Source organism: Coffea eugenioides, chromosome 9 (genome assembly GCF_003713205.1).
Source record: "Coffea eugenioides isolate CCC68of chromosome 9, Ceug_1.0, whole genome shotgun sequence".
Taxonomy (NCBI): domain Eukaryota; kingdom Viridiplantae; phylum Streptophyta; class Magnoliopsida; order Gentianales; family Rubiaceae; genus Coffea; species Coffea eugenioides.
The window spans coordinates 14,062,222-14,076,170 of record NC_040043.1 but is presented as its reverse complement, the minus strand read 5'-3'; the positions used below and the strand labels follow the sequence as shown (position 1 = coordinate 14,076,170).

Genomic DNA, 13,949 nt, shown 5'->3' with positions numbered 1-13,949 from the left:
ATTAATGGCTGATTTCTGCAAAATTGTTTAATGTGATTATTCTTTGTAAATCATGATGATAAATTTGGGATGTTGATGTTATACACTTGTCACCGTAGATCATGTCACTACTGCAGATGGGGTCATTGATGGTGACAGAGATTATTTGTAGATTTTGTAATTTTAAAAAATAAATATAAAAATATTGAATCATTGACCCAACCAGTTAAACCGATTGAACCGAAAAAAAATCGGAACCAGTAACTCAATCGGGTCGCTCACAAGTCCGAGTTTTAAAACATTGTCGTTCCTACCACTCTTCTGATTAAAATTGTACTCTGCAAGGAAGTTGAGGTAGTAAGGCATGCAAGATGCAATGTTATGCTTCCTATTAAACCATACAGTAAGGCATGTCTCCTGTGATACCTTAATTGATTTACTATTAGCCTAATATTAAATGAGAAAACACATATTCTTATGATGTGTCGTGGAACGATTAGTGTACCAAATTTTGGCATCCTAAATCCAATTTCCTAATTTATGGTCAAATGTCTTGCTTTTCAACTATTCAAAAATCTCGCAGAATTTCATTCCAAGCATGCGAGGAACAAAGGTCCAAGCTTCCAAGTTTTCTTGCCATTTCCCACCTAGAGCAAATTATTTCCATCACTTACACGACATAAGTTTGACAAATCATAAGGTCTTGTACGGTCACTCATGCTTCCGAATGCGGCCGATCAAGTCACAATCGCACGCCTGCATAACCAAGGGAGTAATTGAAAATTAACAACTTCTGGCCAAGCACCAACCAGAATTTTGGCATGCTACAAATTTCACCTAGGTAAAATAGCTCTTAATCGATGTAGGTTAGGAAATCAATACCCGATCTTCACATCATTATGTGATGAATTATTGAAGACTTGGCAATTATAATAATTTAGAAGAAAACATACAAAAAATGCATTATACATTATAGAAGTTTTCTTCTTAGCATCATCATCAACACAAGAAAGACAAGTGAACATGTCACAATACTCATTTTATAATGCAGTTCTGAAATTCACATATTTTGAATACTGTTTCAAAAAGAAGGAAAAAGAATAAAGCAAGATTCTCCCTATCCACGTTTCAATACAATGTTGGCACCTGACTTTGCAAATATTTACTAAGTGTGCCTTTGTATTAGCCGCCTAGCATCTAAACCTCTATGGGTACACTTTAACATAAACCCCAGAGATGAGTACAAAATTGATCAACTAGCACTGTCTTCATAGAGATGTATTGCAACACAATTGACATATCTCCCTGTGATATCTACTGGTCGAAGAATCTGCTTCAGCCTCTTCACATGGAGCGAGGAGATGTCAAAATTTTAGCTGCAATATCCACCCTCCAACATGAATCAAGCTGCACTTGCAATAGTCTGATTTGCATTTGTGGAAATGCATTTGCTAGATGAATGAAGAGACCTAAAGGATGATTGTTGCTCATTGCTCAAGGAAGAAAACCACTTTCTTACAGCGTCCATTGCAACTGGTTGATTACCAGTTGCAAAACTCTCAAAATTCGCTTCAACAACTTCTTCAAATGACTTAGCGATTAGATCAAGTAAGGCAAATGCAGAAGCAAACTGGATCAGAAGACCAAAGTCCTTAAATGTGGTGCGGCTGAGAAAAGCAGACAACCATTGCCTGATGCTCTCAACTCCAGAATTCTCATATCCATTGGCATCGACTCCAATCCTGAGTGCATCATAGTACAAATAAATTATTTGATTTAATGGATTAAACCAAGAAACTACCAAGAAGTGCATGTGAATTCAAGGAAAAGAAACCCACAATAATGTGACAGAAACGGTCTTAGTGTTGGCAACGACTAGGCAAGATATGAATTCCAGTGTACCACTAAAAACAATGAGCTATAACTACGCTGACTTATTGCCCTGAAGATGAAATGCAGCACATGCATATTCTCTACCAGTTTCTAACGCATTTTAAGCATCTTCAGCTGGTAAGGCATTACCATGCAACAATCAGGAAATCTCACAAATACTGGAGCACACAATACAACATTACCACCATGGAGACCGAGCCAATTAAAAAATATTTTAAAGTTCACTTAAATATGTACTCTTAAGCCGCATAAGTCAATGACAGCAACTATTTTTCACCTTCAAATTTACACACTACCTCTTCTTCACTATTGAAGGGAGACTCAAAATTTGTTGGAATACAACTTCAAATGACTCAAGATGATATTTACAACACAATAAATACAAAACCGACTGAACATAAAAGGTGATGAGCACACAATAAGCTCTCAATTGGCAAATCATCAAGACATCAACAAATCCAAACTCCGGAAGATCAACAAATTATGCTAGTTTCAGGAGACTGCTGTTGCTTAATTCCCTCCTTTTGTAAATTTGAATTAACAACTTGCTATATTACTAAAGTTCATACAACAGTAAGCATTTTTACAGCAATATGATGTACATTTGCATGTTGATGGCTTACCTCCCAAGTTGACCCAGAAGAGTTATAATGGCAGGAAAAAACTGCTCTTGGACACAGTCCAGCATCCGAAAAAGCGGCAAGACAATATTGCCAAATGTCCAGTCCCAGCTCTGTATACGATGGATAAATGGGTAAGATTGAGATAAAACTTCTTTAGTGGAGGGGAAAATTTTGAGACAGAATTAACATCAAACAATGTGTTTGGTTACTTAGGAAGAGAAAACAGGCATCAGCTTGTTAAAAATAAAAATATAAAAAAGGAAATGAACAAATGAAAGATTTACAAACTTAGAGATTCACCAAATCATTATAAGATAACAACAGGTTTAAAACTCAGTAATGGACGGGTTTAGAAATTCTCATATACTTCTACTCATTTGGTAGAACATTCCTAACTGCTTAAACCAACTACATTTTGGTTTAAAAGAAAAAGAAACACTTAAGATATACAAAATTATAACTGCTTTTCATATCTGCAGACTTTCCTCACCTACATGCCTCTTTAAATGTGATACATTATAGGATAATAAATGAGCGTGTGAAGTTAACAACATCCTCAATGGACACCATCAAACAAATAAATAGACACTAGACATGAACCAATTAATTCCAAATCAACCTCATAATTTATCCAAAATGTAACAAATAATTCATTACAACAACTTAACATTATTTCCCTAAATTGACACCAAACATGAACCAAATTAATTCCAAATCAACCTCATAATTTATCCAAAAAAAAGTCACAAATAATTGATTACAATAACTTAACATGATTTCCCTAAATATCCATACAGTTTAATATCCAGAGTTAAGAACATTCAAACTACTCCAGATGACATAAGAAAATTACCTCTCTCTCCCAACTAATCAACCTTTCTTTGTTGTTTATGATGTTATAGATTTCTCCAGTTAAACCCAAAATAAACAAAATCACAAAGCTACACAACTATCAGGGTGTTGGTCCAAACTAACTCACAAGAAGAAAGGCAGCCAAAATTGGCAGTCTTTTCAGTTCATTCAATTCGACGATACCAGCATAAGTAGACTTATTAAGTGCTCCACATTTCCAGCTCAATCATGAGTTCCCTGATGAGGGTACTCATAATTGACAAGTGCACAAATTTCATTCCTGGACTACCAACTAAAAACAGGTTCATCTTCACAGAATGGCTAAAGCTATTGAGAAGCACAGATACTTCTAGTATAAATTGGCAGATCATTTTTTGAGATGACTTGAGAAGAGATCCATAAGCAATGATGCAAACACCTAACACTCCATGGACGAGGAAACACTAAAAGCAATACTCCCTTGTTCCACATACAGAAACTTAGGCAGCATACAAAATTGTAGCATGCAAAAATTGAACTAAAATTATTTGCAACAACAATTACATTCTGAAAGCAAATCCAGATTTGGAACATGTCAGAGTTTTAAAAACAAGTTCACTGGAGAAAAGAATTAGAATCTTGTAAGAGCGTGTCTTGAGGGTATTTTGACAAAAATAGCTGATTGGAAGCAGTTGTAGCTCAAAGTTTACGAGTAACAAGCATGCTGTGTTTCTCATAGCTTGCAGCAAGGGAAAATATTGGGTCGGTTACTTTTAATTGGCATTACAACTTGGAAGCACATAATAATATGGCAGGGTAACGCTTCATAAAAATTTAAGTTCTCTACATGGACAGTTAGTCCGTCCTAAATTGAGCCTCAACATGTATGCCCTATATTCAGAAATATCCACTGGGCAGCAATGTTGCTTCACATCATCCCATACACAAGGCAGCCAATTTGGAAAAAGAATTAGCATTAAATTTAATGAGCATCCTTAACAATCCAAATCTAAACAATCATCGTAACAAGATGGTTAAAATCCTTAAAAGGTTAAATTTTTTTTAATTAACAATGAAACAAAGAAGTTACTCGAGGTAATCGGATCAAAACCACTAAAGCAGGTACTAGGATGGCAAAACTGCAGGCAAGCCAAACTCCAAAAAAACTAATCCACGCATATCTATTCTTAAAAATTCATCATTTTAACTTCCACGCAAAATCATTTTTTTAATCCTATGGACAGGACAATCTATCAATAGTTTCTGCCAGAAGTAACTAACAAATTACAGAGGAACTTCGAGATGACCCTCTGCGAATATGCTCCTGCCACAGGTAAAATGACTTGTACCACATCTGAAGAAGTTCCTAAGAAGTTTGCAAAGTGTATTCAACCAGATTCTAAGAAGAATATGCAAAAACAACTTCTTAACCATATTAGCTATCAAGCAACAAAGACATCAAATTTTCCGCGCAAGTGAAGCTTGTTAAAATTCAGAGATGTAGAACCTAGTAATTCCTGAAGAATTTTGAATATAAGATTTACAGATAAGGAAGGAAGATTATATGACAAAAGTTATCAGCTAAATGATAAATGTTTAATAGTCAAAAAGCATTGGAGCAACGTACCACAGAAACTGCCACAAGTTCTAGCAATGAAAGCGTATCAATGAAGTTGATCAAGTTTTCATTAGGAACAAAATTCGATTGAATAGCCTCTCCATGGCATTGACCATCCATCTTTTTCATTTCCAATATCACTGATTGACAACTTGATGAATTCAATGCTTCCATTTGTTCCTTAAGTTTTCCAAGGAGAATGGATACAATAAAATCAACTGAAACCACACCATCCTTAAATGGACATGAACTACATGCTGAAATCTTCATTGATGTCCCAGCAACAGAAGGCAAGCAGGAAATGCAACCGCCTGACAAATCTTGCCTCTCAAGGAACACCACAAAACATTTCAGGACAGACATTTTTAAACTGAAGCCTTCTAGGGTAAAATATTTTGAACTGCAGAGATAGGCAAAGACATGGAGAAGCCTTAGCAGCAACAGAGAATTAATCTTCCTCATGCTAAGTATGTTGCAAGAGACCTCACAAATGAAACCAATTTCATCAACTGCTGCAAATATCGAAGCTAATAATAATCCGCCAGCAAACAGCAAGTCAGTGGAAGCTGGTTGGATGGACCAGAAAATGCAATTATCGTTAAGGACAACCTTGGCTCTTGAATCATGTTGAAGCAACACTCCATGGGATACATCATCATACACCAAGATTTGCCTATTTATAAGGAAATCCTCAATAAGAGACACTAGTTCATGCAAATCACATGATTCCAGAAACATTTTCCTAGTATCGGCATCATTCAGCACTGCAAATACAGACAATTTGAGAAGTAGGATCCAATGAAGCATTATAAGAAAAAAGGACATCCAAAGAAGGGATTACACACCTGCTCGCATTTGTTGAGCAAAAGAATCTATAAAGCCAAGAGAATTGCACACTAAATCGCCATGGTCACCATTTGCAATCTCAGATGTGTAATGCAATAACAGCGAAAAGAACCCTGAGACCCGTTCCCTGGGAAATAGCAAAGAGACGAAAAGCATGTAAGCTTACAATTCAAATGAAGCATAATTACAGCCACCAGATCAATTCCAAGAAAATACATGCAAATTCCACAATATGAAGAAGAACAGAATAATGAAGATTCATCACACCCTTTTCAAGAGAAAATTGATTATAAAATATTGAAAAGGCAAGCTTCTAGCGAACCTTTCCACCAACAAGCCATTTACATACCAACTACTGCCACCCTTACCTGCCCTGCAACCCTAATATTTCAGTAGTATGAATTACCTTGTCCACAGTTCCCATTTTCTGAGACAAAAATTATTATATTTTGTAGCAGAAGAAACTTCAAAATGCAATTGAGTATGACTTCACATGTAACAACATTTAATACACCAGGAATACCAATCAACATCTTTATTATAACATCTACACCAATGAAATGCAATCGAATATGACTTTACATATAATAACATCTATATACCAATGATTATCTATACTAAATGGATAGTAGAGGGTTGGGTGTTAACTGTTTTTTGTCATTTTCTGTATTTCCTCATTTACCCTTCACTAAAAAGCTAAAGAGTACCACATCTTCCTCAAAAAAAAGAACAAAAATATACACTCGCATTTATTGGTGAAAAGAAACCTCCAATGACTGCCTGTAACTTCTTTTTCTTTTAAGGAAAGGAAAACAAAATACTCCCATTTACAAAACCTAAGTAAACCTTTAATATTTGCTAATTATTTTTTTCTTATTACTTTTTCTTCTAATTTTCACACACATAGGGTGTGCCTGCCCCATTAGTGAAGACTATGATTTTTATCTCCTATCCAGTTATCTCACTCTATGCTACTTCCCAAGACATCCCTGCTGAAATAGGTGAAGCACATCCCATGCAGTTGCATTCACAGCCATATTAACTTCTGCAGTAAGAGTACTACACTTCAAGAGTTACAAACTGTGTATAGACAATATTTAGTAAACATAAGACTTCTAAACAAGTTGAATTTAATAAGATCCTACCACACCACCAGGAGTCTAGAAAATACACTTACTGAGTTGAAAGATTGTCGGCCTTCTGTAAAGAAAGCAGAATATTCTGCATCCATAACTTTAACGAAGAGTTACTCGACAACTTTGACATACAATCAGTGATAAAACTGAATATCGTAGAAATGGAGCTGCTGTCATTATTACTTGAGGAAACAGCACAGTATACTGGATACCCATTGAATGCAGCACTCCTGCTTTCACAGGGCATTTTTAACTCAACATTTTTCTGAGCAGTTGATGCCATGATCAAGTTATTGATCTGACTGGAAGAAGAACTGCTCACGCATATAACATCTGAGTCGTAACTCCCATTGTTACCCAAGTTTTCAGAGCTTCCTTTAGTAGCCATCCCAAGTGACAAAATCTTTGAAGCCTCAATGTCCTTCAAATTCCTGTTATTGGAATCAATCTCCAAATTAACCACATCAAAATTGCAAGATGGTACAACATTCTGCTCTGCATTTGAAAATACTTCACATAAACTCTCATCCGGTAGAGATCTAGAAGTACAAATTTCAGTTTCAAAAGTCTCATTAAATGGAAACTCAATATTGCATAGGACAGGAGAAAGGGGAGAAATGGGCTTTCTAATTGCTTTGCAGAATCGGTTTTCATCAATAGGATTGTCCAATTGAACAAGTCCCATGTAATCATGACCAAACACTTCTTCAGCGTTCGTTAGCTCATGCAGCTTGCTTCCAAAATGATTAGTTATGCCGTCCTTCAAAGTCGGGGCAGTTTGAAGTACATCGCATACAGCTGGTGAAGCATTTTCGCAAACATCAGAATCTTCAGCACTGGTTTTCAGGACACAACGGTCACACAAATGAGGTACTGCTACACCTTGTCCATTGGATACTTTTTTCTTCTTATCAGGTCTAACCAACTTGCTATACATATTATCTTGTACCAAAACTCTTTCTCTGAAAGATTTAGGGCATTCACCATCCAACATGCCATGAAGCACAGATAATTTCTCTAAGACCTGCTGATGCCACTTTTGACCTGCTGAATATAAATCTTCAATGGATTCAACTGCATCAGAAACCCTTTTCCTTTTCCTTTTCTTGTAGCTCCCACTCTCAATAGCACCAGATTTAATAGGACTTCCTACACTATTTTCGGCCCCCACTGCAAGTTTTTTGTCATATCTTTTTCTTGTATCGCTTGACAACCTGGAAGCGGTTGGTCCTATAGTTTGTCCATGTGCCAAATTAGCTGATGTAGTGACAGAAAATGTACCTCTTTCCTGTGAGCCGACCAATGGTCTATCAGAAAAAGATGCCGAACTGGAATTTATGGCAGAACTCTGTAACATTTTTCTGTTGGAACCTCTAAGCAGAAGCTCCAAATTAGAATCAATACCTGTAGTGGGACTTAAGTACATCTCTCCAGACACAGGAGGCAATGACACATTTAATCTTTTGTTTCGCTTCAGTGGAGTAGATCCACCCGTAGCAATGCTGGTTATACAACTTGGTTTTACGTGCTCATTCTGAGTGTGAAGTACCAACTGCGATGGTTTGAGGTGAAGATGCTCTTGATCCAAGTCTAGGCCCCCTTCCTGCAACAAGGATATAATCTTTAGCAAATAGACCCAGGCTACATAAAATTTTGGATGGCCATAGATCCAGAAATGAAAGAAATACTAGAGATATATAAACACGAAACATCAAGCTAATGGGCACAATAACTTCAAATTATTCAATCCTTAAAAAAATTCTAGTATAGAATAAGTCTAGATGGCTAGAAAAAAAAATCTACCCAATTCATCAATTACTTTTCCTAGTAGGTTCTGTATTTCTTTCACTTTTTTCTCCATGCAGTAAGGCAGCCCATGTCTTCAATTCCCAACAGGTTCAGTATACAGTTGAGTAGAAAAAGGCTCACCAACTAATAACTTTGGTAAAAAAGAAATAATAGTCGCTCCATCCCACTGTCTTCCTTCAACTTTCTCACCACCCATAAAATAGACTGGCAACACATTTTCTCCTTGCATAGTTCCAAACTTTCCATTTTCTCTCTGCATACTTCCAAAATTTACATTTTCTCCCTGCATACTTCCCAACTTTCCCTTTATGATAACAATGTATCTAATAGCAGGATATACAAATCAAACACATCAAATTTTTTCAAGACTGCATGGTTATAAGAAATGCATTTCGTGAGATGTCCACATTAAAGGTTCAAGCACTTCGTCGACTAAGCAGTCAGACCAATTACCATCTTTTGGGCATAGGCCAAAGACTTGCATTTTAAATCTCAAGAGCTAGGAGTTATGCTCAAAATAAATGTAAAGACATAAATATCACTGAATATGTTAATAATACTTACTAAAGGAGAAATTTTTTTTTCTATATTGGGAGGAAAGCAGAGATTGCTGATTGATGCTGTGGAATATACTATGCAAATTTTTTTTTTTCTATTTCAAGAAAAAAATGTTAACACCAAATGAAGTAATCGCGTATACATACATACACCACTTAAATACCCACACCTAGACATCCAATGTCCAAAAAACATGTACGCACTCAGTTAAAACTTTAGAAAGGACAAAGCATTCTCATATTTTGCATTTCCAAATCCTAGCAATCTTCAGTTTTTAATTTTCCCTGGAAACTGCTTCCTCTTTCTTTTCTTTTTTTTTTTCCAGTTTCGGGACATAAAAACACTTCCCAATATTCTAATGATCACCTCAATGCATAGTGCATTTTGCAGCATTTTTGGAATGCTATCAAAACTTTCTGAGAGCCTACTAAGGCTTGTCTTTCTTTTTTGAATTTTCTTTTACCTGGTTCAGAGGAATGCCTTGAAAATCACCACTTGGAACTTGCTTTTTACGGATCCCAAATCTCAGCTTGAAAAAAGACCAAGACACAAGTAGAAGAGAAATAAGAAATACACACCTTTTCCAAGTTATTTATACCATCAAATTTGTGAAAGAGGCAGTTGTCCAGTAAGTCTAAGCGCTGTGCAAATGGAATAAACTCCTGCTTTAGGCGATGTACTTCTTGCTGAAGTAGACAATTGCGACCTACTTCCAACTTAGCCACTTCTTTGGCATGCTTTACACGCTTCTTTTCAAACTTCAATTGTTTCCTTAACAGCTTGATTTCAGCAGTTTCATCTTTCAAACTTTTACCAGATGCAGGATGAGATGACTCAAACAATTTACCAGATGAAACAAGTTCCTGAATCTCTCTTTGCACTTCCTCCAACCTTTTTCTATTGCCCTCCAGTTCATGAAACAAATGATCTACATGATTTTTTTCCTCCATGGCTTTCCTCTTGTATCTTTTTGCAGCCTTCATCTGGTTTTTTGCTTTCTCAATCTCAGATATTGCCTGCTTCTTTTCTCTAACATTTTTCTGCTGCCATTCCCCAAGCTTGTTACATGCCTCTAGTGCACCAGCTTCACTCTTCCAAGTCAAGGACCCTACTTTACCAGCAAGTTCTGCAAGTCCACCAGGTGGGTTTCCAACGGGAATGTCAACAAACTTTCTGTTAGATACAAGATTAGATATCTGCTTCTCCAATTCTTCAAGCCTATGTTTATTTTTGTCCAACTGCCAAGCCAAAGCATCAGCACGACTTCTCTCATCCATAGCTTTCTTCCAATTTTCCTCCGCAAGCTTACCTTGTTCTGCAGCTTTGGCCTTCTCCATGTCTGCACGCATTCTCTCCTTAGTTGTGTTTTCTTTTTCAGCTTTGAGCTTCTTGTTTTCCTGTTCATGCTTTGCTGTCTCCAACGCCAACTTTGATTTTGCTTCATCCACTTCACATTTTAAGCTCTCCAACTGATGTCGAAGTTCCTCAACCTTTACCCTTTCAATATCAGCAATCCTCTTTTCTTCGCTGGCCTTCTTTTTTTCTGCATTTAATTTTTCTGCTGCATCTCTGGCTTTTTTCCTCTCCTTCTCAACTTTCTCTTTTTCTGTATCTACTCTCTTTCTCTCCTTCTGTAAAAGCTCCTTATGCTTATTTATCTCTGTTTCAGCTTCCGAAACACGTTGTTGCAAATTTGCAACCTCCTCATCCACTCCTTTAGCTGCCAAACCTCCATTCTCCTGCAACAAAAGAATCTGAGACTTCAGAGTAGAAATCTCATGCTCTAAAGTAACTCGTGTAGCAGATTCTAACACTTTATCTTGCTTTTCACTCTCTGCCCGTGCCCGCTCATCCTCAAATGCTGAAATGGAAAAATACTCAAACATAAGCAGACACAAAAAAACAACAAACTGATTCCCACACCAAAAATACACTATCACAAAACTCAAAAAAAATCTTGCACTATGACATTAAAACACGAGTTACTCTCCCAAAATTAAAATCCGATGATATTCAATTAGCATGATTTGTATGAAAATTTCTTAAAGTACTTCATTAGATGCATAAATGAGCTGAAGTCAGGCCTAAATTTAGTTTGTTCAATTTTTAATTGAATTTTATGAAATTATATTTTAATTTGGCTTATTATAATCCAACCTTAGCCCATTGAGCTTTTATCAAGCGAAGGTCAAGTTTTTGCTTGATCAATTCACCTATAAGTCTATAACTTCAAGTTTTATGCTTATTTAACTAATACTGAATCCAGTTCAACCTTAATTTGATTACTTGACGAAGCCATCTCACACAGCCTGATGATCAAGCCGAACTCAGATATAGCACTTTGGTTCGTCTTTCAACCCTAAATGCAAATAAATACAATTATTGTACCTTAACTAACCCTATGCATCATGATCAAAAATTACAATACCCAAAAAAAAAAAAGCAACCGCAATTTTCTTGAACTTGCACCAGAAAAACAAATCAAAGTAATTTATATAAAAAGAATTATCAACAATTATGAAAACATTGTACCTTTCTTGAGAGCTTGATATTCAGATTTTAGCTTGTCATTTTCCTGCTCAAGAAGTTTGATTCCTTTCCGAAGAGCATTTCGTCCATCTTCAACCTTGGAATGCTTCTCTTTTAATTTCGTATACTTCTCTTTCCACTATCATCATATTCAGAAAAAAATATCACATCAATGATAGAATATTCAAGAAAATTATGCAATAATATTTTTGAAAAATCAGTGAAATGAGGAGAGCTTTACCTGTTGACAGCAGGAGTTGCAAGACTCATCCTTTACCGTAACATCTTCCTCCATTACTAACACCATTACAAAGTGTTAATCAAAGTTAAGATCATCAAAAGCACATCATTCCAAGGAAAAAAATTATGATTCCATATTTGCGGCTGAAGAGCTCACAAAGATGGAGCTTCTTCAGCGATGGTGGAAAGGAAGAGGGCGGCGGAAGCGGAGTAGCGGGAAGTGGGAAGTAGGAGAGGGCTCCTGGACGACGGCGTTTGGGGTTTCTTTAATTCTTACCTTTGAGTAGGGAAGAAATCGCTTACTAATAGAACCAATTGCATACTCTCAGTTCGGTTTATTGTGATATTTGTGGCTTATTTGTTGTGGTTTATTCCTTTCCGGGTGCTTAGTCGGTTTATCCGGTAAGTGGAGGAGTAAAGGACGACTCTGCAATTCTTGCGAAGAACCGGACAAACGAATCAAACCGACTCAAAGTGAAGATAATTAATAGTAGCGTTAAATTTTCAAGGGATAATTTCAGAAACCTGCCCCGAGATTTCTAATAATATCATTCAGCTCCCATAAGATTTTTAAAATCTTACTTACCTCCCTTAAATTGACATTTTTGTAACATTTTAACCCCTTTAGATGAAATATAAGAAAGATAAAACTTTTGTTTCAATACTACTCTTATATTATCCTACTTATGAAATTTATAACGATAATAAAAAAAATAAAATAAGGTTAAATTTTTATAAGGTGTAAATTTCTTGACGTAAAGTATTTATTTTAGTTTTATTATAACAAAAGCAAAATTTACACCTTAACAAATTCACGCGTATGAAGAGACTATTTCAGTTTTCAATAAAACTTAAACTACGCCATGAATTAAAACATATTTTCCCAAAAATATATTTTGACTTCTTTAATTGTAACTGTGCATGAAATTTTTTAAGGTGTTAATTACTCTCTAAAATCCTCCTAAGTGGTTGATCTTGATTATATTTAATTTATTCATGTCATTTACTATTTCACCTTGACTCCAATGTAAAGAAATATGGATCATTATTAGCTAATAATTTGTTCTTTTAATTTACATTTTTTGCTTTTAAAATTTTATTTTGTTTCGTATTTTTGGTTAAATAGTTATTAAGAGCAAGGGTAATGTTGTCAATTTGTGACCTTTGATAGGAATATTTAGTCTAGTCAAGTTAACAATGGAGGTAAGTGAAATTTTAAAAAATTAAGGGGAGCTGAGTGATATTATGACAAACCTCAGGGAAATTTTCTGAAATTATCCCAATTTTCCACGCTCAAGTTGGGAGCGGTTGAAATGAGTCGGACCTAAATTTTCTGGTTTGGTTATGCGTTTGAGAAGATAGAACCGACATAAACTATAAATTGTAGCTGGAATAGGTAATTTGGTATTTACATAACCATATAGATGATAATCCCCATCAGTCAAGTATAATAAAAAGAGAGGATGATTTACTGTAACCATCCAGTTTTTCCTATACAAATGCTTTTCTCACCTGCCAATTGTTCTTGGAAGCATGAAAGCGACGAAATCCCGCATAGATTAGGTGCTTCCTATAGACCCAAAATTCAAGGATTTTTACCCAAAAAATGGACCGCTGTTTGATTTGTACTCAATTTGATTTTGCAACCATTCAATTTTTTCCACAAACACCCATCATTCCGAATTTTATTTTGAGGGTTTGATGTGATAGGAAGAGAGTCAGTAGTCATTTAGGTTTTTAGATTTAGCGGGAAAAGTTTCTGAAAATTTTTTGTTTGGATGGAACAAAGTAGTAATAGATAGAGAGGAGTGCCCTATTCTGCCTCTACATGCTCTTCTTTTGGTAAGAAAATTTGTTTGCTTTTTTCAAATTTGATTCTTTCATACA

General features: G+C 35.7%; 1 protein-coding gene across 1 annotated transcript; it reads right to left on the bottom strand.

Moving 5' to 3' along the window:
- Positions 1–991: 991 nt before the first annotated feature.
- Positions 992–12,324, bottom strand: LOC113783616 (CAP-Gly domain-containing linker protein 1-like). Its single transcript, XM_027329802.1, has 8 exons — positions 12,064–12,324; positions 11,826–11,961; positions 9,872–11,154; positions 6,968–8,529; positions 5,790–5,917; positions 4,954–5,708; positions 2,496–2,605; positions 992–1,721 (listed from the first exon to the last, which is right to left on the bottom strand). Exons 1-8 carry the CDS (start codon positions 12,127–12,129, stop codon positions 1,382–1,384), a joined length of 4,380 nt encoding a protein of 1,459 aa, XP_027185603.1. The 5' UTR covers positions 12,130–12,324; the 3' UTR covers positions 992–1,381.
- Between the last annotated feature and the right edge of the window lie 1,625 nt (positions 12,325–13,949).